The 26,354-nt window shown below is 48.6% G+C and overlaps 1 protein-coding gene across 12 annotated transcripts in view; it reads right to left on the minus strand.

The window, feature by feature from the left end:
- Window positions 1-26,354, minus strand: part of APBB2 (amyloid beta precursor protein binding family B member 2) — a 377,389-nt gene that overhangs the window by 64,761 nt on the left and 286,274 nt on the right. For all 12 annotated transcript variants that reach the window (XM_059383005.1, XM_059382956.1, XM_059382935.1 and 9 more), the window contains 2 exons: window positions 6,457-6,603; window positions 3,199-3,326 (listed from right to left, as the gene is read on the minus strand). In XM_059383005.1, the coding sequence (XP_059238988.1) occupies window positions 3,199-3,326; window positions 6,457-6,603 (275 nt within the window). The remainder of the gene's footprint in view (window positions 1-3,198; window positions 3,327-6,456; window positions 6,604-26,354) is intronic.

The following is a 26,354-nucleotide window of genomic DNA, read 5'->3' on the forward strand; positions in this document are numbered from 1 at the left end:
CTGTGAGGATGCCGTCAGCAGAGGCCAATTTCGGTGCTCCCCAGGGCTGCCTTAGGTTGGAAACATAAGGCTTATGGAACTCCTTTCACCAGTCACCGTGTCCGGGAACCTGGACAGTTCTCTCAGTGATCCAAAGGAACCCAGATACAGAAGAGCCGAGAGAGACAAGGTAGCGTTCTCTCTTCTGGGCAACAAGGCCAATGTGTTCTAAGAAACCATAATAAAGGCAAGTATAACCCTCAAGAACCAGGCAGAACTTCAGCCCAGTCCGGCAACAGCCAACACCCCACAGAGGACCAGCATCTCATGTGACTGTAACCCCTTACGCCATCCATAAGAGGCTTCTTGAAACCCATCTTGGGGATCCGTGCGAAGCATTACAGCCAGACCCCCTCCTCACCCAAAGTAAACTCTCCCAAAGTAAATTCTCCCCATAAGCAATTTATTCACAGCACATCAAAACCACTCGAATGTCTTCAGATAGTGCTAACCCCAAAATAACTATAAATTCTGAAATTACTTCAAGCCTCCAGTATACATAATTTCCTCCTTTGTGTGAACCACAGCAAGACATCCCCTAAGAGCCCTGGCAAACTAATACACTGCCCTGGTTTGATTTTCTTCGTGCACCTGACACCATTAACTGACAAGCGGATTATTACAGGGTTAGAGGAGAAGAAAGAAAATGGAATCTCAGGTGCGTCTGCTTGCAAAGCACCCAGCAAAAGGTGGGGTATGTGGTAATGAAAGGGACTGTTACTAGCATTATCGTGAATGTTGTTCTCTCCATATTCACCAGAGGAGAACACACAGCCTGAGTTCCAAGAACTGGGCCTCCTGAGTTATAAATCAACTTTGCTGGGCACCCATAACAAGTCTTGGGCTGGGCATGTCACACTGTCTTCTCACATTTCATTAAACATATCTTTTTAGAATTCAAGGATGGGGGGAGAACCCCCCTAAGAGATTCCATTTTCTCAGTAAGGAAAGTTACAAAGGAATGCAAAATGGGCTCATTTTTGCAAGCAAAATGAAACACTTTTATGTTTTATTCATGCCAAGTGAAAAGCCCTTTCCTTTGCAGCATTACAAATTAAATTTGCTCTTGTAAATTGCTGTTAAAAAAGAAAATCAAAAGCAAAAGAAAGTTAAAAAAAAAAAAAAAAGCAGGCACACAAAAGCCCCTTCTTTAAGGGAAGGAAAACTCAGGGGACCAATGGGGAAAAATAGAACCTTTCACTGGCAAACACACTTTTTTTTTTTTTTTTTTAAATTTACTGCTTCCAAAAGCAACTCAAGGGCCCCCAAACCCAGCCCCTCATCTCCTGTATCAGATGGTGAACAGTCCCTGAAACCTCCCCAAGATCTGACCCTTCCCATATTCACCGTGTCTTTGAAAGGAAGCTGCGTAATCAGCGGTACCTGCTGGTGTATGTTCCCTTCACGAATCAGGAGCGAACGTTCCTTTGGCATTTGACACGTCTCCATCACTGTGTCAGTTACAATATGTACACAAAGGCGCATATACACACATGCTTTGTGGTCCCTCTTATGATCCCCATGTCACAGATGAGAGAAACTGAGGCTCAGACCTTGAATAATTCGTCAGCTGGAGTTTGACTCTTCTCCAAACTTGCGGCATTTGGCCGCACATTAAAAAACTGGGTAGGCTGAAAACGTCAGCAGTGAAATCTGCTCCCAGCCTAACCTTAAGAAAACACAACTGCACTTGGTTTGTACATGTGCATTCTGATCCTTGCCATGGCTCCTGTCTTAAAAATAACCCTGGGGGATACGCACCAGGGAAGGATTGAGCATCCTACACCCTTCCATTAACACTAAATGTTTTTAATGAGCAAACATCATCATTGGGTATTTTCCTTGCAAAATTCATCAATTCATGTCAACTCATTACCTGCAGTGTTACAGTTTTGCCAGTCGTGTAAATGACAGGTGTGTACACATAAATTATCCACTCATACCCGCCCCCCCCGCCCCCATGCACCTGGCCCAGCTGTCACAGTTCACTCTGTGAACAAAAGCTCAAAGACACAATCATGCTTCTAGGAAGGTTTATGCAATCAGTGACTTCTCTTTCGCAGATTGTTCTGTGAGTCTGGTTATAGCAAAAATGCTTGTTCTGAGACTGAGGAGTGTGTAACCATTTTTCTTTCTGGCTTAGGACTTGGAACTGCGTCCAAAGACTACCAAACCCACAAATGCCCAGCCCCCTGTAGCCAAAGGCTGGGTGGGATAAGCCAAGGCAGAGCCCCTAAAAGAGGACGGAAGGCCCAATCAACCAGAATGTGCAGGAATGGAACCCCAAGTCCAAGAGAGTCATCTTTCTGTCGTCTGGGATTTTCACCTGCTTCTGTCCATTTTCAACAAACCAATAACTAACCATCCTATACCTGAATCCCTAAGTGCCAGGAGATCCTCAGGTCCTTTGAGCATTGCCAAAAATGAACTGTAATTTAAGAGCTAAAAGCATTCGGTGTAGCCCAATTATTCAATGACAGTATAACACACAGATGAGTGTGACATCTGCAATAACCGCCACTTCGTTATTTAGAATATATGCATATCTGAACTTCCTTATTTCCAGTCATCCCGGAGAACAGACAATTCACCACACATCTAAGAAGCACTCGCTGTAAACAACAGATAGTTGGTAGAATTTTAGAAAAACACACACTGAACGGAATTTTGACATGACCGGGCATTTCAGATGGTAACCAAGTTCAGCCAACCCCACCCCCTAGAAAGTTCCTGCTCACCGTGACTTAAGGATCTAAAGCTTGCGGCACAACCTCTCCCTTCGAGCAAGCCCTCTGGGAAGGAAGCACCACCAGGAGGGCCTCTGAAATGGCCAAGATGAACCCAGACTGCAGGGAAGAGGCAAAAAGAGGGTAGGGCTCCAGAGAGCCTGTGTGAGTTGGCAACTCACTTAGAAGAGCAGCAGGAACAGGAGGAGAAATAACGCAGAACTCGAAGACAGGATCCAGAGTGGACGACGGGTCTGAGGTTCAGAAAACCAGAAAAGGAGGGCTTAGGAGGCAAGAAGAGAGATGTGCTGTCATTTTTTACATTCCCAAGGACAGTCTACTGTCCCCTTTGATGTTCAGTGATGGGCAACAACAGCGAGACCAAGCCTCGGTGCTGAGGTGATGGGTGACATCAGGTCCCCTGGGTACTCACCGGCCGTTGTCCCGGCCCACGCCCCACACGCGGATGCTGGCGATGGGCTGAGAGTGGAGCACGGAGCGGTCCATGGGGTCCACCAGGCTGAGCGTGTCGTTCTCCAGGATCAGGTACATGTCTTTCCCCTGGGATTCAAGGAGAAAACATGGTCTCTTCCTCAGGAAGCTATGCTTGGTGACACAGCTATCTAGGGACGTCACTGCAATGATCCAAGGAAGCCGCTGTCTGGGTCTGTGATTTGTTTTCCTAAGAGAGCAACATCCCCTCCTGACTAAAACAGCATAGATCTTTTGTATGCCTCGCACATACCCAACTGCTCTCTCCCTCCTCACGTCCTCTGAAACGTGTTCCTAGCCCGCCTTCTAGCCGGCTCTTGTTTTTAATTATTTACAATTCTGAATCTTGACTCTGAGCAAAAAGGCTAATGGGAGGTTCCCTGGAGAACCTGGTCTTCCGCTAATGCCAGGCCTATCACTCTCCTAACCCGTCTCTTCGTCTCTTGCTCTCCGGTCAGACCCTACCAGCCATGTCCTTGACGGCCTGCCCACAGCCACGGCCATCCTGTTCCTCCTCGCCGTTTACAGCACTTCGCTTCTGTGGGATTTGGCTGGCCAATCACAGGTGCATTTGTGACTGACTTGGGACTACAATAGCTAACGTTTCTAGAACTTGATCATATCCCAGATATTACGCCATGGGCTTGGGGCACACTGGTTCGTGATCTTTCCAACTTGCCCTGAGAGCCTGGTGCATTATGATCTCCGATTAGCAGAGAGGGAAGCTGAATCTTCAAGGTCAGGCTACTTGCTCCACGTCTGATCCAGAAGCTGGGAGGCCTTTCGTGGCACAGGCACTACTGTAATACCCATGCGGGGTTGGCCGAGGCTTCTCATTGCTTGCATGTTCCTGTCCCCAACATAGGCTGGCTCTTTGGGGGCAAGGACGCTAGACTATTCAACTTTATTCTCCTTGTAATTCCTCAGGTATAGTTTGAGAAATTATTAAACATCTGCTGTTCATTAAAGGACACTGTGTCCTTTCCTTCAGCCTTAGTTGAGGCCAACCATGTGACAGTCTTTAGGAGATGCCTGATCACGGAGCCCTGGAGAGCTGGGAATGGGGGAGGGGGAAGGTCCCACCAGTGCCAAGCAGGTGACACACTTTGGGGTAACTGATGGCTGCTTGGGAGAAGTGATGGATGTCTGGTGCCTTCTCCCCCTCTACGCTTCCCCCGGGAAAGAGGCACTGACTGCAGCCTAAGGGATCTTCCTCCAGCCCCGCTAGCGAGTGGCCAGCCTTCAGGACGAGTCCCTCCTGGTCACCGCCACCCCATCTCCATGCAGCTGCTGTATGGCAAACACCTTGCAGACACTAACAGACCCCGAAAGCCTCTGTTTTCACGCTTTATGGGATGCCCCCCACAGGGAGGCCTATTCCCATGACTGAGTGGGGTGATGTGTTTCCTTGGGGCTAACTCTGCTTAGAAACTCCGATCTGTCCCCCCAAACGTCACAGAGACTGTCTTCATGGGTTAACTTGACTGACCCTGCCTGCATTGTTGGGGAGAACCAACGACGACACCCAGTGGGTAGTCTAACGTGGGCTGGTTGAGTATGGAGCGTCCCTGAATGAAAATATGGGGTGTCATACAGCGCACAAGAGTCTTTCCAGGTATATCCTGTCGCTTTTCTCATCAACACAGAGCAGTTTCTGGCTGACCACTGCAAAGTCTTGCTAACTGGTTTTTGTAACCCAAATAGCAACGTTCATGCAGCTTTCGTCTGTAGAGGAGACCCTCATCCGATAGTTGTGACTTCATTTCTGTCAGCCACTCAACAGATGTTTGAGGAGTTGTGCTATATGTGGTGAGGCATGGCAAAAAGGCAGAGCTCGTCACCCTCAGTGATATGCTCTATTTTATACATAATGAACCTGAAGAATTCATTGTTCAGAAGGAAGAACTGAGGAAAGAAAGGAATGGCTTAGCGGGGCTAACCAGATGGGAGGACAAAGTGGATTTTCGGGCATGGCTGCCCCTTTGCCCTATATCCCCACAGAAAGTTCTCTCTCCTATAGGTATCCTGCCAACTGGAGATTCCTTTAGAATCTTACTAAGCTCTTCTAAGCACCTGGTGGTATTTATCAGACATTCACATGTTAGTATGAATTAGGCCAATTTTTCTTCTAAATCCTAGCTGAGATTTGTTCTTTTGGTGGAAGAGCATTTTTGACTGAAGGAGAGAGAAGGCAGCTAGATAATCTGGTGGGAAAGACTTATCTGGGTATTTGGGTGGGAGGTGGGAAGTAATGCAGTGAAATCATGGTAAAGGTAAATACCAAACAAACTCTTCCTTCTTTCTCCCCGTGTTTGAGATCTAAAAGTCTGAATGGTAATGCAGCTCTGGTCCATTCTAAGGTACCTAGACTCTTCCATGGGAAGCCTTGGGAATCTCTCTCCCCTTAGAACAGTGCTGCTCGGGGCTCCAAAGAGCTGTCAAGGAGCCCCTATGACTGGGCAAGGTTTGAGAGAAGGGGGTGTACAAAGCATGTGCTATATATAGAGATGCTCTCAATATACCTGTTCTATAGGGCACGGCAGGCTTTTCCTCTTTGCCGTGATTTTTATACGAACTTGGCATTTTTACTTATTAATTTCCTTTCTGCAATGATGTCAAACTAACATTTCAAAGCAGAATTACTTTGTTCAAAGTGAGAAAGAACATACAGTTATCAACTCTAAAAACTCAGGTATCGTATTGATTGTCCGATTATACATAAAGCTGAACGTGTTATAGAAGGAAAACAGGTCAACTTTTAGAGTGTGAGTGATGGTCGCATTTCTGTGTGTACAGACAACGGCCACATTCCCCTTTGAGAACATACTTCCAGCAAACAGCTCCCTTCCTTCTTATATAATGGTGTATCCAGTTTTGTGTGCAAGTTTTGGGGTTTCTGGGCCCGAGTACCCATCCATACATCCCTCAGACTTGGGGAGACCCGGTCAGCCCCTGGCATGTAGACATGGGTAAAAGTTCTCCCCCAGGATGCAGTCCTTACTGGGATCTGGCAGAGCAAACAGAAAAATGGAAGGGTTGGTACACCACACCCACCCTACCTGTCTTCCTGGCAAAACGCGCCTGGTAAGTATCCCTCAGTATCACACCACGCAGAGCTCCGGTATCACACCCGCAAAGCACAAAGCACGGTGGAGTGTGAGCAAGCCTGCCGTCAATTCCTCCCACGTGTGTCACTCACCTCTCCCCAGATGCCGACTGTGTCCCGGATGTCGTTTTTGCAGTAAGAAAGCTGCCTGATGCAGTTGTTGACAGCGACGCTACTTTTGCCAGGGGCGAGGTCCTCCTCTGCCATTTCCACCCATCCCAGGGAGCGTACGGCGAAACACTGCAAGACAGAGCATGGGGGCGTGAAGGGAGGCACTGACCACAGCTGGTCGCCGCCAACTTACCAAAACCCCCTGCAGCGTTTGCCCAGTGCGGCTCCCATCACTACATAACGTCCGGTCATTGAATTCAGTAAACGAGTCCTCTATTGCTAGAAAATTAAATTGGAACTACCTTTTGCTGTTAAAAAAAAAAAAATGTAGTGACGGTGCACCTGGGGTGGCTCAGTTATGCATCTACCTTTGGCTCAGGTCCTGCGATCGAGCCCCACATTGGGCACCCTGCTCAGCACAGAGCCTGCTTCTCCCTCTCCCTCAGCCGCTCCCCCTGCCTGTGCTCTCTCTCTGTTGAATAAACAAATAACATCTTAAAAAAATGTAGTGATAAATATCTTCTTGCCTACTTTTCTGTATACATGTGTGTGTTCAGATTATTTTCTTGGAAGGGATTACTAGAAGTAGAATTATAGGGCTAATGAGAATGAGGATTTTTAAGCTCCTTTATATAGGAAAAGTCAGGGTTTTTTGTTTTGTTTTGTATTTTTAAACAGTAAGAAATGCAACACCCACGAGATCTACTACTTGTTAAACAACCCAGAAAAAAGACAGTGGGAGAGAGGAAGAATTAAATACATGTTTGGCACTTGTTTCTAGTACTGATGAAGCAAAATGTATTCTTTAGTACCCAGAAATGAGGGAAGATGGGGGGAAAATGTGCCTTCATGATAATTGGTCTCAGGTCCCACAGCATCTGTAATTAAGCACCAAATCCTGAAAGGCCACACAATGCACCAGCTTGCGAGAAACCCTACAGCGCAAGTTCCTTTTATTCTTTTATCCTTTCAAGATATTTTGAGATTATGCTCCTTATCTTATCTTCCTTTCTAAAGTTCACTCGGTTGTTTCAAAACATAAAAAAGTATTATGTGCACGTTGCAATGAGAAAATTCAAAGATGTATAAGAAAAAGAAAACTCATGGGACATGCGAGGGCTCGTTCGGTGACAGACCTGTTTGCTGTCCGTTGCCAGGGATGCCAGGTAGCCGGAATGGGGGTCCCTCCCCAAGTGCACCCCAGCTGAAGAGGCTGCATACCTCCCCAGCATAGGGGGGCTGGTGAGGGGCCACATGTCTGCAGGAGACAGCAAGCTGGCTCTCAGGGTACTTTATGAGGTTTCCAGCGTGAATGTCATCAGCAGATGGACAGAGGAGGCAGCTGGCCAGAAAGGAGCACTGAACAGGACTGCCCGACTGTTGAAAAAGGCAGAAATGGGGGGCGCTTGGGTGGCTCAGTGGGATATGCCTCTGCCTTCGACTCAGGTCATGATCTCAGGGTCCAGGGACCGAGCCCTGCATCAGGCTCTCTGCTCAGTGGGGAGCCTGCTTCCTCCTCTCTCTCTCTCTCTGCCTGCCTCTCTGTCTACTTGTGATCTCTGTCTGTCAAATAAATAAATAAAATCTTAAAAAAAAAAAGGCAGAAATGGCCAACCACCTTCAAATGCAGACAGTGGGACAAAACCCCAGGAACGGGCATCATTCTTTCCTGTAGCTGATGTCCTCCGGTAACCTCTAGCTTCATTATACTACATTTACACTGACGTGCTGACCCACCCCCCAACACCCCGTGCAGGGCAGGGCTGCCGGGGCAGTTCCAACAAGGACCGGACACGACTGAAACCTCCCCTTCCCCACGGGTGGGAGGAGTTCCTTAGCTGACAGGAGGCCATCTCGGTCCAAGACAGTCGTCTCTCTGACCTCGCAACTCAGGGAAGTCTATAAACCAGGACGACCCTGCCCCCCCACGCCGTAGCCACTTCTGGGCCCGCCTGCTCTTCCACCCAGAATGCACTTCCCCTTTGAACACTAGAAACGCTTGCTTGCGTGAGTTTGGCTCGGAATGCTTTCTTGGCTGGACTCAAGGACCAAGGCTGGGAAACAGGGCTCGCCGTGAACAAAAGGAAGAAATGCTACACACTGTCCCCAAGTGACCACATTCAGTCCATTCTACCTTCCTTGTTTGACAGCCATGCCCTAACTGGCCCCCTCCTGCCTGAGTTGCTAACCACACTTTTGAGGGAAAAAAGCCCCACTAAAACACCAAAGACAATCTGTTTAAGGAAACAGCACACAGATCCTCCTGTGCTAGAGGGAACACAGGCCACCCGGAACAGAACAGCAGCCCCGAGCTGACAGTGGATGTGATGCCTTCTACACAGACACCAAAAATGGTGGGTATTCATCCTTTCTGATGGCTGAGTAATATTCCATTGTATATATGGACCACATCTTCTTTATCCATTCGTCTGTTGAAGGGCATCTCAGCTCCTTCCACAGTTTGGCTATATGCTGCTAGGAACATTCGGGTGCATATGCTCCTTCTTTTAACCAAATCTCGAACTGTGGGGTAAATACCCAGCAGTGAGATCGCTGGGTCACGGGGTAGCTCTATTTTTAACATCTTGAGGAGCCTCCGCTGTTTTCCAGAGTGGCTGCACCAGCTTGCGTTCCCACCAACAGTGGAGGAGGGCTCCCCTTTCTCTGCATCCTCGCCAACATTTGTTGTTTGCTGTTTTGTTAATTTTTGCCATTCTAACTGGTGTGAGGTGGAATCTCACTGTGGTTTTTGCTAAGCGAAGTAAGTCAAGCAGCGAAAGACAATTATATGGCTTTGCTCATATGCGGAACACAGGCAATAGCATGGGGACCACAGGGGAAGGAAGGGAAATCTGAAGGGGGAAAAAAATCAGAGAGGGAGAAGAACCAGGAGAGAATATGGCTTTCCCACCTTCGCCAAAAAAGTGCGTGGAGGTTTGTCCACACACCAGCAGGCAGTCCTCCGACTGGAGTCCTACAGTTCAACTCAATTCTGACACTACCCGCTGACAGCATCAGATCCCACAGGCTAAGGGGCTGGTCCTGACTGTCCCCACCCCCACTCCCCCTTGCCCTCCACCCCAACTTTGATGCCAGTCACAAGGCTAGGTTATAAACTGGAGGTTCCAACAACTTGCTCCCCGGGCTCCATTAATTTGCTAGAGCAGCTCACCCAACTCAGAAACATTTTCCTTACTAGCTTCCACACCCTCTCCGAGCAACCCTACTCTCCCCCATCTGCTTGTGTTCATTATCTTCTGGGGTTTGGATGGAGGCTTCGTTACAAGGGCATGACTGATCAAATCCCTGGTCATTGGTGATGCAACTCCATTTCCAGCCTTCCCACGCATCCTCAGGGGTCCAGCGCTGGAACTGGAAGTTCAAAGGTCTAACACCTGGTGGCCTCCATGCTTGGCCAGTCCCCAGCCTTAGCTGCTCTCCAAACATCCCATCATTCACATAACAAAAGACTCTTACTCACTCTTAGCACTTGCGAAATTCCAAGGGTTTTGGGAGCTGTAAGCCAGGAACCCAAAAGCAAACACATGAGAAACAGATCTCAACAACCAAATCCATATTCTCTCTTTTTTTTTCCCCCCCAAATACATATTCTTATAAGTCACAATATCACACACCTCTAGTGCTCTCCTCCAGCATCAAGAAAGAAATGGAAACTCTCCCGGTTTGGAGAACATGTCTACTTTAACAGCAGAAAATAAGCAAAGCACAACGAAGAAGACATTGTTCAAATGCCAAAGGTATTAATTCACTCACTCTGTACCTCAACACTTTGAGGCCAATACTAAGTTAACTGTACTCATTTTACAGGTGAGGAAAGAGAAAGAAGCACAAGGCTAGTAAGTGGAGAACCCAGGGTTCTGGGTTTTTAACCACACTCTATATGCCTGAGAGTTTACTGGAAGGGCTGTGTCCACAGAAAAGCTCAAGATTGGTCAGAAACATCGGTATAATTTTGAGTGTATATGGCCCAGAGCAGGGACAGCTTGAATTAAAATCTTAGCTCTGATTTATGGGTTCTGTGATCTAGCCAAGTGATTTATAAAACCCCGAACTTTTTTTCATTTATAAAAACGGAAAGAACATTCGGCGAACATTCGTTGAATGGGAAAAGCAAATGAACAGAGTGTTACAGTGAACCTTAACTCGAGTCATCATAGGGAGAAAATGAAAGGATATGACGTGTAGTCCTTGTGACCACACGTTCCAGTGGTCCCCAGGACATTCTGGTTTGTGTTTGTTGATCTAGCAAAGTTACTGAGTGGCTCCTTTTACTCTCGAAAGGGTCTCAGTTTGGATAATAAATTACTGTGGTGGCTCTGATCAAATTCCAGTGAATCCAGCCTCTGGTGTGGAAAATGGAGGTTCGGATGCGCCACTGTGATGTGCCCAAGTAGAAACAGGGTTCGAGATCAACCGAAGTTATCAGTTGAACATCTGGTGATCCTGGCAGAGGTGAATGATAAAACACTGTGTGGTCATCATATGCCCTTGAAACTAGAAGCCAGGAACACATTTTCCCACTCTCTTCAACTGCCTGCTACAAAATCCTACAGCCTTTAAATACTCCAAAGAAATTATTAACAACAAGGAAGGTAAAAGAGAATATTGGCTGCTTTGTGTCCCTTGAGTTCAAGAATACATGGACTTCAATTTCAACAAGCTCACTAAAATTCTAGGGTATTTTCCTTGGCTAAGAAATGCAAACGGTCCATGAAATATATTGTTTGTCAGGCTGATAAAAAGAAAACAAGAGCCCTAACTATATTATTACAAGGAATTTCAGTAATTTTCCTTGTGCAGTTTTGCCGCTGTTGTAATTTGGTTTCTGATCTATAAAGCCTCGCCACCGGTCCCCGTGGCTTTAGTAAGAGGAAACAGGTGTAATGGGGGAATAACCTAGCTCCGCCAGAGCGACTTCGCCCTCCCAAAGAACCAAGCCCCAGAGAGCGACCTGCGCTGTTTGGTGCTGCCCCCGTGTGGCGAGGAAGGTTTACAACCACTACCGCTTTTCCTTAAACTTGGAGATTGATGATGCCCCAAGCGCAGTCAGCCCTGGGAAGAAACATCTGTTTCAGAGTAAAGGAAGAGTCCAGAATATTCAATCAAAAAAATCAGAATTGGGTTCTCTGCTCAACGGGGAGTGTGCTTCCCTCTCTCTGCCTGCCTCTCTGCCTACTTGTGATCTCTGTCAAATAAATAAATAAAATCTTAAAAAAAAAATCAGGTACTTAATCAACCTTACTTTTAATATACTCTTTTTCAAAAATTTTAAAAAAGCCTCCCAACATTTACACTTCGATTGATGTTCATCTTTCTTTTCAAGATTTTTGTTCTTAATCTCTACATTCAATGTGGGGCTCGAACACACAACCCCGAGATCACAAGTCACATGCTCTACCAACCAAGCCAGTCAGGCAGGCACCCCACTGTTCATTTTTCAATAGCTCTTTACCGAAAGCACAACAAATGAGTATCGGTTCAGGGAATAAACAATGTCATTAGATGAACAAGTCAAGACTTTGGGGAGGTCACTTCCGGTCTCTTAAGACCCCCCTTCCTCACCCAAAGTCATGCTGTCTCTAAGACTGGTCCTAAAAGCAAAATGTGGGTGGAAATCCCAAGACTGCCACTTATATTGAGATCATGAGCAAGTAGGTTAAAATCTCTGTGCCTCAGTTTCCTCATCTGATACTAAAAATCCCCGTCTCCCAATCACCTGTCACATGTTGTGAGGGTTAACTGGGAGAGCTCGCTGCTGCTCCCATTAACCATGGCTGGCATTAGGGGAACGAGCATGGTGGCTGAATTAGAAGGGACGCAGCTCTTGGCCTGAGGCGTCCTTCTCTCCCATCTGTTCTCATTCTCTGCACTGGAATCAAGTTGTCATATCCTGGTTGGAAACACACGTTGTGCTTCCACTTCATTCTCTCAAGTCCTATATTAAGAGACATACCCCTGGGGAGAACCTCTTGCCAACACACGTGTGGAAGGACAGAACGCAGCACAAAGCCTTGATTTCTACAGGCCAAACAGTCCTGGGTTTGAATTCCTACAGCCCCACCAGTGCTTCCAAGTGTTCTCAGGTGCAGAATGGTGGTAAGAGAGGCTCCCAGAGTTTTCAGGAGATCCAAAGTGCAAGTGGCTGGCACACGGGAGGCCCGCAGCAAAAGCTTGCTTGCTTCTCCCTCTGGATCAGGAGACCCTCTCATTTCATTCTTTGTTCTCCCAGAGGTGGTCTGCATTTCCTTCCCTGGAGCTTTAATGAGGACAAGAAAGAGGAGAACGTTCGGGCAAGGGATGGGGAGGGAAAGACAAAGGAACTGGGGGGGGGGGCAGCCTTGCTCCCTCCAGGCGAGCCAGCCTCAGTGCCCAGCCCCAGGGAACATGGTGTTTCCACGAGCCCACGTCCACACGGCGGCACCTTCAATGTCTGGGTCAAGGTCACTGCTCTGTGACAACCAAGGAGCAAAGACAAAGAGGGAACTGATATCTGAATTCACCGCGACACTAAATCATAGATATTAAAAAACTACAAAAGTTCATAGAGAAAAGCTACAACTGCATTTAGCATTACACACGTAATCCTAATTAACACTCATTTATGGGATTAACTTAACATTGAAGCCTAATTACCCTGCAGCACAATAACAACTGTGTATTCAAGTCAATAAACATTTATTGAGTGCCTATTAGTTCCTGGAGACAGAGAGAAATGAGTCAGACACAGGTCTACTCTTGAAAGCCTATAAAGGAGCAGACACCAAGTGCGAATCCATAACACGGAGACGAGAAATCAGGGGACACAGAGACACACACGTGTGCTGTTGCTCATGGAAGGGCAGCTTTTTTTCTAACTCAGAGAGAGGGCATTTTGGATAGCTGTTTAAAAAAAAAAACATTTTATTGATTCGAGAGAGAGCGTGTGCACACATGAGTCAGGGGAGGGGCAGAGGAATTGGGAGAAGGAGAGAGGGAAAAGCAGACTCCTCACAGGGCCTGACATGGGACTTGATCCCAGGACCTTGAGATCATGACTTGAGCTGAAGGCAGATGATTAACCAATGCAGCCACCCAGGCACCCCTAGATAGCTATTTGAGGGATGTGGTATTGAGTGGAGCTTTGTAGAATGGATGGCTCATTCAATTAACACTTACTGACATCTCCAATAAGCCAGGCACTAGAGACACATCAAGGAACCTATGAGACCAAAGGTTCTGCTCTGCGTAGTAGTTTACAAACCAGAAGGGGGCCCTTTGGTGGCTCGGGTGGGGGAAGAGTCCAACTCTTGATTTTGGCTCAGGTCACGGTCTCGGGGTTGTGGGATCGAGCCCCACGTCAGGCTCTGTGCTCAGCAGGGGATCTGCGGGTGACTCTCTCTCTCCCACTGCCCTTTCTCCCCACTCTCACTCAGAAACATGAATAAAGGGGCGCCTGGGTGGCTCAGTGGGTTAAAGCCTCTGCCTTCGGCTCAGGTCATGATCCCAGGCTCCTGGGATCGAGCCCCGCATCGGGCTCTCTGCTCTGTGGCGAGCCTGCTTCCTCCTCTCTCTCTGCCAGCCTCTCTGCCTACTTGTGATCTCTGTCTGTCAAATAAATAAAATCTTAAAAAAAAAAAAAGAATGAGCATATTTAAGAAAAAACATGAATAAATCTTAAAAAAAATTTAAAAACTGGAAGGATGAATTCATTTGGCTATGACACCAAAGATCATACAGCTCAAGGATATGAACAAGATGAGTTAGATGCAGGGCATGGAGGGGAAGGGCATGAGCATAGCGGTTTTCAGGTTTTCAGGCCCCAGGTTTTTAAGGGATGAATACCAAGTTGGATGATCTGAGCCAAGTTATGTAATCTCCTTGGTGAGCCTCAGTTTCCACGTCTGCTGCGGTAAGGACAATAGTACGGTCCTCCTGGGGGTAACTGCGTGATGACACGCGATGGCCTATGCTAAGTACCTTTACAAGGTCTGGTCTGAGAAAAGGTGAGCACTACTTCCTCAAGGTCTTCAGTCCTTGTCAAATGGGTTGGGATTGTGGAATGCCACCAACAGCCAGCCAGTCAATGCTGTTTTGTTTTCCAACTCATGATACAAGCAGGACTAAGGACGCACCTCAGTGGTTGGGGGTGGGGAGAGACAGCAGGGCCCAGGGAGGGGAGGGGGAGGCTCCATCCTCTTTAGGAGGACACACTCCATCTCCTCGGCTGACCTCAGTGGGGTTGACCAGGAGTCCACGGCTCTGGGTGGGGGGGGGATGGGCGTCTAAATCTCCTGAAAATATGCCCCCAATTATTTGTGTTTCCATATTATGGAAAAGAGTCCAAAGCTTTCACTAACTTTCCAAAGGCTCTGAGAACATGAAATACTTTACAAGAATTCCAAGGGAGTTAGAAACCAGAGCATCAAGTCACCCATGAAGACGCACGCATGGGGGCAGGAAGAGGTTACCCGGCGGCAGCAGAGCTCTTTTTTGAGAAGTGGAGGGGGCGGAGAATGGTTCAAGGGCTCTACAGAAGAAACGAGCAGGCATTTAGGGGAGAGCAGAAGAAATGGGTATGAAGGGAAGTGGGGGTAGGGAGAAGGGGCTGTCCCTCTAGGAAGGAAGCAGTCTCTGGGTGGCTGGCCTACGGAGAGGACGGAAGCCCGATGCCCTGTGTTTGATGCGCTGGGAGCCCCTCGATGATCCTCAGGGTTCCAGCAAAAGCCTGCTACAAAGAGTGGACGGACGTGCAGGGGGGATTAAAAGAGAAGGGTGTCCCCTCCCCGGGGGAGATGCTCGGCGGAGGAAGAACGATAAGCAGAGGCCTCAGAGTGGAGACCGGGAAGTCAAGCCAAGCCCCAGGGAGCGGGCGGCCTCTGGGAAGGGCACCTAGACTTCCTGAGGGTGTGCGACCGGCACTCTCCCCGGGAGCCCAGCACGCGGCGACCCGGGCCTGCGTACGGCAGAGCTGCTCTGCGGGGCCCTCCTCCATCCGAGCGGCGGGAGCTGGAGGAAGGGACACGTGTTCTTACTTCACGTGACTATGAAGAACCATTTTTTAAAAAAATTTTTAAGATTTTATTTATTGATTGGAGAGACAGCGAGCACAAGCAGGGAGAGAGGGAGAAGCAGGCTCCCCCCTGGGCAGGGAGCCCGATGTGGGGCTCGATCCTGGAACTCCAAGATGAGGACCTGAATTGAAGGCAGACACTTAACTGACTGGGCCACCTGGGTGCCCCAAGAAGAACTTTTTTAATAATCATATAGCTCACCTATGAACAGTGAGAGTATTCTCTTTTCCCGTCCTGGTGGCCAGGATAACATGGCCATTCAGGGCACACTACGTCTGATGTCCTGTGTTCTGGGATGTTTCTCTAAGAGTTGAGAACAGCCCTCCACCCTTTCATTTCGCAGGCACCACATGCCATGGAGACAGCACGAGCCTGATTTCTGCCCTGGAGCCTGGCTTCTGAACATCCGGTTGTCACTGAAAAATAAAGCAGCGAGGAAGCAAAGAGTTGTGACTTCAGATGACTGTCGCAGAGTCCGATCTGAGAAAGCGCAGGCCTGGGGCGCCTGCGGGGCTCGGTCCATTGAGCATCCAACTCCCGATTTCGACTTGGGTCATGATCTCAGGGTTGTGAGACTGAGCCCCGTGTCGGGCTCTGTGCCCAGGGCAGAGTCTCCTTGAGCTTCTCCCCCGGCCACCCCCTCCCCCTCCCCCACGCGTACACGCTCTCTCGCTCTAAAATAAGTAAAGTCTTAAAAAGAAGAAGAGGGGCGCCTGGGTGGTTCAGTGGATTGAGCCTCTGCCTTCAGCTCAGGTCATGATCCCAGGGTCCTGGGATCGAGCCCTGCATCGGGCTCTCTGCTCAGTGGGGAGCCTGCTTCTCCCTCTCTCTCTGCCTACTTGTGATCTCTCTCTCTGTCAGATAAATGAAAAAAATCTTTTAAAAAAAAAAAAAGAAGAGGGAAAAAAAAAAAGCACAGGCTTTTCAAGATTCAACACACCTTCCTTGGACACTGCCTCCATAAATAGGGAAGTCCCGAGGGAGTTAGTGTTTGTGGTCATTACGTGGAGGAATGTAAATCATCGTCATCCTGGACACTGTTTCCAATATAATGAAGCTTTATGTGCTCTTGCTTCTCTCTGCAACGCTGAAATGCTTTCCAAGTCCAGTATCCAGGGGCGCTCTACTTGAGAGGTGCCCGGGGACTCCAGAGTGGAGGCTGACCCACTTCTCCTTCGGGCAGAAGCGAGGAATTAGCCTGATTCATTATTCAGCATGACCCCGGTGGCCAGGGAGGTCCAGAGAGCATTTCTACACTGACCCCAGTGAGCGCCGTGGCTGTGCCTGCTGCTTCCCCCAGCTGCGGACAGCGTGGTGAGCAAGGGAGCACAATACAAGACGCCTGGCCCTTGGGGACCCCCTAAGCCCACTAGGACCATTTACTTAATTTTTTCCCTTCCCACCTTTCACAACAAGGCAATCCTGCTGGAAAAGCACATCCTTTGTTAACATCTGACAGGGCCATCTACAAAGAGGACAGTCCTAGTACTAGATGCCACCCATAATAGATGGCACGCACGCAGTGCTTACGATGTACCAGGCATCCATCCTCCGATGGGGCTGTAACTGAACTACTGTCTACGATATCCATCTCCATGCCCGTTTGCGGGTTCGCTTCTGGCGAGTCGGGTCACCTCTGCCACCGGCAAATAAGAGGCTCTGTCTCTAGTAAATGTTCTGGAAACACGCAAGGTTAGGGTGTGGGGATAGCATGCACTGTCTCTGTATTTGGGAAAGGCCTCAGAGTGCGCACCATGATACGGAACCAAAGCCAGGTTATTTAACACAATTAGAGGAATGGTGTGTTACGAAGTAAAGGAAAGAGTTTCCAACTCGCCCTCAATGCATGACGTGGAGCCGCGCGGATTCCCAAGATTTCGGGCTTTGGTGATTTGACAATCCTTCAATGAATGCAAAAGGATGCTTCCCCAGCAGGTGTGTCTCTCTTTCTCCCGCTCTGTGCCGTTCCCAAGGCGGGGGACTCTTCCTCAGCTGTTCTGTAGGAAGGACTTGCTGACTTGCAACCAGACAACGCTGAGAAACGCCATCATTTGGAGATTTACAGAAACCGGGGTTTGGACCGCTGATGTACTGGAAAGAAGGCGCAAGGGCGGTCACGCGGGAGTGGACAGAGATGTGATTCCGCATGTCCTTCAAATATTTAATTGTCACTGGGGAGTCCTTGCTGCCGCGAAGTCACTCAGAGGAAACAAGCACTCCCCACTCCTCACTGAGCGATCTCTTTGGTAAGGATGAGATAGTCCAGCTGCGCAGAACGGGAGCCTGGGCTCCCTCCTATCCCCTCATGTGGCCGGGCGAGTGGGGACATGGTCTGAGGCCGTGCTGGAGAGCGGGACAGGCCACTGCCCTGGATTTTGACACACGCTGGTGCAGCACTGAAATCATGACCTCAATGTGTCTTGCTTTTCATATAAGACACAAGATACATATTTCTGTGCGGCAAGGAAATCCTAACGTCAGTATGTTGTAAACATATTTCTAAGCAATATTCTCACTCATTCTTAGGTGAGGGGATTCCAGAAGTCTAATGAAGAGGGAGGGAGTTTCCACTTACTGAGCTCGTATGGTAGAGGTGCGTTTATTAGTTTTCCCATTTATTTCGGTAGAATTCTCAGGACCAAGTGAAAGAGGCAGATTCTCCCCACCGACCCCCATGTTTGGAAGCAGAAAACAGACTCCCTAAAGGAAATCTGGCCAGTTCAGGACTTCAGAAAACATTCTGAAAGGGGTGACCTGGGGTACCACAGTAGCCATACTTAACCCTGCCACTTGTGCCTGTGGTGTGAGGAGGAGGTGGGGGAAGGCTGAGATGGAGACAGGAGACAGCAGTGTCAGTCACACGTGTTCATCAGGAGTGTGTGTGTCTGGACACGATATGCGGAGTAGAAAAGCTCATTTCTCCTGTGTTTCTCCTTCAGGAGAAATTTCTTGTCCCCCAATGTGGTTTTTTTTTTTTTTTCCCCCCTCACACCAAGCAATTCTCTGTAATACCACTGGGTGTCCCACAATTTAACTCAGTTCTGACCCTGTACCTGGAGACAGCGTCAGATCCCACAGGGGAAGGGCTCAGTTCCACGAGACTGCCCCTCCCCCCACCTCAGATGCCAACGGCAAACCTGGGGTTGTCCCCAGAGCTTCTGACTCCCTGGCTGTAAACTGGGGCTTCCCACAACCTCCTCTATGGGTTTAACTTGCTAGAGCAGCTCACGGAACTCAGGAAACCAGTTTCCTCACCAGAAAACCAGTTCATCGTAAAAGGATGTAGCTTGGAAACAGTGAGATGGGACTGGTGCAGAGCACGAAGCATGGGGACGGCACCGAGCGACCATGCCACTCCCCAGCCCTGCACGCATTCACCACCTCTGAAGCTGCATGAACCCCGTATTTGGGGGATTTTTAGGGAGACTTCATCACATAGGCACAATCTACCATTCATTCCATGTCTAGCCCTCTCACCTCTTTGGAGGGGCGGGGTAGGGCTGAAAATTCTAAGCTTTTCATCATGGCTTAGTCTTTCTGAGACCAGATGCCCACCCAGGAGCCCAACAAGAGTTGCCTCATCAGAACAAAAGACACCTGCTGTCACCCAAGAAAGTCCAGTGGTTTTCAGGAACCAGGATCAAAGACTAAACTTTAGAATGAAAGATGCTTCTAGTGCTCTAACCATGTAGGAAATCCTGAGGGTTTTAGGATCTCTGTGCAGCAAGGACAGATGCCAGATGCCGTCCTTACATATGTAAGCCACTTCATCTGTATGACAACACATGAGAAAGCTGTTATTATGATGCCTATTTTACAGATGAGGAAACTGAGGCAGAGGGTGGTTGCCAGACTGAATTGTGCCCCCTTCTGAATTCGTATGTTGAAGCCGTAACTCCCAGTGTGGTTGTATTTGCAGGCGGGGCCTCTAAGGAAGTAATTAAGGCTAAAGGAGGTCATCAGAGTGTCCCTGAATTGAATAGGACTGATGTCCTTAGAGAAGAGAGAGAGACACCAGGAATGTGTGCAGCGAGAGAAGAGACCAAGCGAGGACACAACAGGGAGATGCCATTGGCAAGCCAGGGAAGGAGGCTATGGGAGAAACCAAACCCGCCAGCACCCTGATCTTGGACTTCCAGCCTCCAGATCGGAGAAAATTCCTGCTGTTTCAACCACACAGCCTGTGTTCCTTGGTCTGGCGGCCAGAATCCACTAACACAGAGGCGGATACAAGCTGAAGGTAACCGGCTCTGGCCTCAAGCCCAGCTTTCCAGGCTGCCTCCCAGGCACAACAGCAAGGCTGGCTTTCCTGGCAGGGGTGGGGAGGGTGGCAGGCATACCCTGATCTATACCTGGAGGACCCAGGAGAGAACCGACAACCCCTCACCCAACACACAACGCCCTCATCCTAACTACTCCACAGCTATAGTGTGCTGATACCAGAGGTCGGGGAGACCAGCTTCCCTTCTGAAGAGGCCCCAGAGAATTCAGATCCAGACGTACACTGAGAAGGAAATACCAACCCCCCCAACAGGGAATGAATGAGTACTTTCAAGTACTCACAGGACTTGCTAGCCTCAAGGTGGTCTTGGTGCCCTTGCACAGACTGTCCACCGGAGGGCGCCCTTACCCATACTTCTTTCCTCCCTTCCCTCCACCCTCCCTCCCTGCCACCTTCCCTAGCCCCCACCTCCTGGTAACAGATCACTGGATGCTAGGAGTTTCCGAGGAGGCAAAGGAAAGACAAGTGCCATGAGCTGTCTGCCACCTGTGCTCATCCCCGCAGGTCAGAACACTGCCGAGGTGTGGGAAGGCCCAGGGTCGTCAGGCTCAGGGACAACCCTGGGGCGGGAGGGGGGTGGAATTCCTACTAATCCACAGGGTAGGGTGACTCCAAACCACGTTAGAAAGCACTTATATGCGTTTAAAAATAAAAACCAGAATGCCAATTTATTAATTTGCAGAAAGAAAGGGGAAGTCTAACCGGATCCTCCGTTTGGCGAACAAGAGGATTCGTTCTCTGGAGGAAACCCAGTCTGGAGCTTAACCCCCAGCCCGCTGCAGGCTCACGTGCAAAGATGCCAGCCAGGAGCCCACTTGCCCCTCCCATTGGCTGCAATCCTCAGAGAGTCATCACTGATGCCCCCTACGGGCCCCCCGGGATTGTGACTTAGAGCACACGCTGTTCATTGTATGAGTCCCCTCTGGCCCAGGAACCAGGCTGGCATTATGAGGCCCATTTTTATCAATGAAGAAGTTGAGCACAGGTGGATTCAAACAAGAGATAAAGTCTCGTGTTTCCAGAATGTCAAGGAACAAATTACACGCATGTGCATATTTAAACATCAACCTGCCGGTCGATCACACCAGACATCTTGACATACAGTCACCATCGTCTTCCTTCCGTGACCATTTATCAAGGGCTTGCTCTGTGCTACATGACACACAAAACTGAGAGTCTGGACTTGTGCAGAAGCACGAAGGCGAGCACGGACATCCACAGGTCACGTTCTAAATGCTGCCCGCTCTACCGCACGTACAGCCACGCCAGGGACTCACGGCCCTGCAAGGCAGAAGCCACCCTTCTTGTTTTCCAGGTGAGAGACTCAGGTTTGGAATGTGTCGCTGAACTGTGCAAGGTCACACAGGAAATAAGCACCTACTAGAATCCGATCAAGGTGAACGATTCTCCTGATTTTACAGGCGAGGAGACCGGCTCCGCCAAGTTCAGCGGTGTGACAGAGCTGAGGAGCGGAGGGATCCCGAGCCTAGTCTTTGTTCTGCCTTAGCTGTTCTAGAAACACAGACACTCATGCTGGAGACAGACTGAGGTAATAGCAAGAGCAGACCAGATCTGATCGGGAATCCAGGACCACCGGGATGGCTCCAGCCTGCCACAGCCCAAGGCCAAGGACAACTCAAGAGTCCCACAAGGCGTCTCCAAGAATCATGATCTGATGGTAACCACAGAAAACTTCTCCTGGTGGGACACAGACCATGTTGGACAGAAGGGAACTTTTGCTGGAGACATTTGAGTGCCAACAGAAGCCGAGTCTGTGGCAGTAAATACGAGCTTCCCAGCCCACACTGCCTGAGGAAGAGCCCATGCAAGTCCAGACCAAGGAGCTAGGCGGGCAGGATCCCGCTTCTATTACTGCTGAAAAGCAGCAGATGTCTGCACTCTTGGGAAAACACTCTTACTCCCTGCAAGTGTGAATGGTATTTTAATTTTCCCCTACAGGAGTCTTGGAAAAGACTCGGAGGCAAGTTCTACGATCCACATGGCTGATTTACACTATAGATTATATTTCTGCTGCTGTAAAGTCGAGAAATGTTATTTGCAGAGTAAGCACAGAGTAAAACCATAACGAATATCCAAGTTCTGCACATAAAGTAGGCCACTTTATTTTGCTAAGGAAAGCAGGCTGGCCATGTGAGCTTCAGAGGAGATGCTGATCCAAGGAAAGGAACAGTGAGAGCTTGAAGTCAGGAGACAGGTTGCTCCCTCCAGGCTGGAGGCTGGGGACCAGGGGAAACAGGGAGTAATCAGAGCTGGGACACTGGGGACATGGGGAGGTTACATATACAGTCTCGACTAATAACAAGTCTATTTGCAATATGAAAATGCAATCCTCGAATAAACAGAGTATCAGTCTTAAAAAATAGCCGGAAGCAGGCTTGACAGGCAGTATCTGACACCATACTGAAGTGATTTGACCCTCTACTCTAAAATATGCCTAATGGACGACTCCACAAAGAATGATGCCACTTGGTCTTGGATCAAGTCCTTCCCTGGAATGACTCAAGTGCAAATACAGTCCATCTTCACTATTTGCGGATTCCATATTCGCAAATTCACCTACTCACTGAATTTTATCTGTGACACCCAAATCAATTCTCACCACACTTCTGTGGTCACTCACGGATGTGTAAGAGTGACAAAATATTAGGGTCCCTTGATGTGCCCATTCCCAGTTGAGGCTGAATAAGGCAACCTCTACCTTCTAGTTTTAGCTCTTGTACTGTCAACAAGTGTTCTTTATGTGATTAGGTAGTGTCTCATTTTTTGCATTTTTGTGCTTTCTCTCAATGATATCACTGGTTCATATGGCCCTGAAGCAAAGTGCTAAATGGCTATCCAAGATTCCCAAGCACAAGAAGGCTGTGTGGTGCTTTCTGGAGAAAACAGGTGTGCTAGATAAGCTCCATTCAGGCACGAGTTACAGTGATACTGGTGTAAATTCAGGGTTAACGAATCAACAATATACATTAAAAAAGGTGTCTTTAAAACACACATAAAACAAGGTTGTGTACTGAAAGGTTGATCAAAGTGTTGCGACCAGAGACTCGCAGGAACCTAGCTCTATATTTCTCCTAGGAGCAAGGCTTCCATATTTCCTAATTTAGTGTTAGCGGTGCTTTTACAGGATTTTAGAAGAATTGCTGCAAATAATGGTCCATCATTCAAGCACCAACAGTGTCTGCCCTTCATCCCAGAACAAGGATGGAGGAGCCCAGGCTAGTGAAAGGATCTTAATCCCTCATATGCTTTCTGGAACTTGTGGTAGTAAGGTGTAGGTAGGATTAACAGCCATGAAAAACCATGGGTTCCTGTCCTGGTGCTGTTAGCAGCTGTGACCTTCAGGATGTCCCCTGATTTTGTAGGCTTCACTTTCCTCACTGAACAAGAGAGGAGAAGGAAAGCCAAGGAGGGAGAAGCGTTTGGGCTAAAAGATCTCTCACAACATTTCCAGCTGGGAGATACCTCTCAAACATCTTACCCCACTGCTGTCCCCATGGGTTGTTCACTCGGCTCCAGTGACACTGGCCTCCAGGTCGATCCCTCCTATCCAGGCACGTGTTCACCTTGGCCTCCCCACCCCCCTCCATCTACCTGGTGTCTTCCCTCACGTCTGACTCAGTGTCCCATTCTCAGGAGGCCTTCCCTCACTATGCAGGACTGTGAACACCCCCCGCCCACCCCCAGCATGATCTAGCACTATCTTCCCTACTTTATTTTTCTCTATAGCAAGTATTTTCCCCTAATGCATGTATATCCTGCTTCTGTATTGTGCTCTTTATCCCTCTCCTCACACCGGAAGGTAAATCACATGAAGGCAGGGAATCAGTCTGTAGTATCCCCCCGACTCCGCAAACATAGGACCTGGCTGCTATAAGAGTCAATTCAGTAAGTTCATGTATGTAAAGCAGGCTTTGGGCAGTACCTGAAACCTGATAAAAGTGAGCTATAATTATCATCACCATGAGGACCGAGTGCCTTTTTGCTGTTGGTTTATAAGAAAGGTTTTATTGAATGACTCACTAAGGAACGAAAAATCTGCACTTTTTACAAAGCGCCTGAGATAGAACTCAGTGAGCTCATAAAGTACAAAGACCTACAAAAACCTTAATTATAAGCACTGCTATTACCAACCCTAAAGAGACCATTTACGATGTTTTACTTCTCAAAGCTGACTCCCCGACATCTGTAAGGACTCATACAGGAAAAGCACTTAACCACGGCGCAGAGACCCAGAACACAAGGGCTCTGGGGACCTGGAACCCAACCACCTCATTTCACAAATGAGTAAACCCAAGTCCCAAGAGCACCACCGGCTAACAAGAATGAGAATCTGCCTTGCAGGGAGCGGGGCGGGCACGGAAGGCTGTCTTCCAGGGCTTTCCTCAGGAACCACCACTCACGGAAACAGGCCCTGACCAACTGGCACTTACTTGTAAGTACAAAGATGGAGCGAACGTGAAGACAGGCTCTTCCCAGACATTTATGGTAATTTGAGAAGAAGAATTGTAAGTAGTCATTTCAAAGAATTTGCTTTAAATTAGATATAGTGCATTTTCAGAGTACGGATAAGATATTAAAAAGAAGGGCAGGGACGCCTGGGTGACTCAGTGAGTTAAGCCTCTGTCTTCGGCTCAGGTCATGATCTCAGGGTCCTGGGATCGAGCCCTGCATTGGGGGTCTCTGCTCAGCAGGGAGCCTGCTTCTCCCTCTCTCTCTGCCTGCCTCTCTGCCTGCTTGTGATCTCTGTCAAATAAATAAATAAATAAAAATCTTAAAAAAAAAAAAAAAAAAGAATGCTCAGCAGCTCTAGGAACTGAAAACTGTTCTAAGAGCAAGCATGACTAGGACCAGTTTTGGTGGATCACACAAAATCACCAAGGAGAGGAGGGACCTGGAGAGCGTTGCAAAGCACTAGCTTCCCAAAAGTCCAAGAGGCGATGTGACTTAGAGACCGGGTCCTGTCACAAAGCCGTGGGATGGTGATGAGGCACACGGGAGTAAGCAGTCAGTGAGCTAATTCTGGGGAACGACGGGGTGCAGAGAACGTGGTGTGGAGAGCCAGAGGGAAGGAGAGTGAACGTCGTCCTCTGACTTCCGCAGGCTCCCTCCCCAGGTCAGGGCGCCCAGACAGGGACGACGCCAGCTGGCGGACAACTGGGCTCCTATGCCCAGAATAGAACTGGGGGGGGGGGGGGGGCTAGTGATCTGGGCCTGAGACAGCTGGCTCAAGTTCAAGGAGAAGCCTTATTCCTAAACTCTTCTTTTCCTAAATTCCTAAGGTCAATAGCTCGTCTTGTAATGCTCTATTCTTTGAATTAATTCCAGCTCCCCAATTAGCCTCTGAGCCTTGTCAGGGCTGAACTCAAAAAGCTTTTCTTGTCCTCTGCTTGATCGATGAGGCCCATCAAAAGAAAGTGACTTGCCCCAGGTGGCCCAGCCTGTGAGTGGTGGATATGGATGAGGGGGGTGTGTGTGTGTGTAGGAGGAGGAAGGTCTCTTGAATCTCAACACAGTACCCCTTCCTCTGTCCCCTGCAGGTTCCCCCAAGAGCCACTTGAGGTCAGAGAACCACTGAGTATTTTTTTTTTTTCTATCCTACAATGCCTAGATCCGTGCCAAGCACATCATCGACATTTAATATCTGTTGATTAATATTTTCTTCTAAGAAAAAGCAGCGTATCCAGAGAAAAATCAGCAAAACTAATCAAGACCACATGAGCCCTGTGAATTATAAAGAACAGTGGCGGGAGCCCAGATCAGTTTTCTCAGAGAAGAATGAAAAGAGTATTTTGATGTATCTGAGCGCGGGGGTAGTGCCAACCCAATGCTGTCCTTCCACACAACGTATGGAGCAAGACGTAGGCGCTCTGGGATTGCAAGGAGAATCTGGAGGGCAGTAACACTGAGCTTCTCAAGAAAAAGAGAGCAAGATCTACCCAAAGGGCTGTGGGGTCTTATCTCTGGGGCAAAGTTTTAAAGACAGTAATGCTGAGTGACTCTTCCTTGACAAGCATTGGAGCGCTGACCACACCACTGTTAAAAATGCTTCGGGAAGAGCCTTCACACCTGGCAGGAGAGATCGGCAGTTCACACCTGGGTGTAACAGGACAAACTATTTCTTTTCACGTCTGCAGAATATCTTCCCGTGTTAGCTATGGGATATGCTCCAGGGCTGCCCAGACTGCATTATCTTGATTCGACAGAGTTTCCTCTAGTGGGACAGAGACTAGCTTCAACCGGCACGTCCTCACCCCTGCTAACGTTCGGGGACCCAGCGCCCGCACAACAACACGCTCCTCTGGGCAGGAGGAGCCCAGCCTCCGTCCTTCACCAAGAGAGATCCTCAGCGAAGTCGGGAGGAACGGGAAGGCGTTTTACTTCTAAGGGTAGGCCCAAAGGTGCTGGGGGGCCACTGGGAAATCTCTCAGCTTCCTGTGTCATTTCTCCTCCTCTGTGTTAACTTTATAATAAGCTAAAAAAAAAAAAAAAAAAAGATTTGGGGAAAA

Source organism: Mustela nigripes, chromosome 1 (genome assembly GCF_022355385.1).
Source record: "Mustela nigripes isolate SB6536 chromosome 1, MUSNIG.SB6536, whole genome shotgun sequence".
NCBI classification, from domain to species: Eukaryota; Metazoa; Chordata; class Mammalia; order Carnivora; family Mustelidae; genus Mustela; species Mustela nigripes.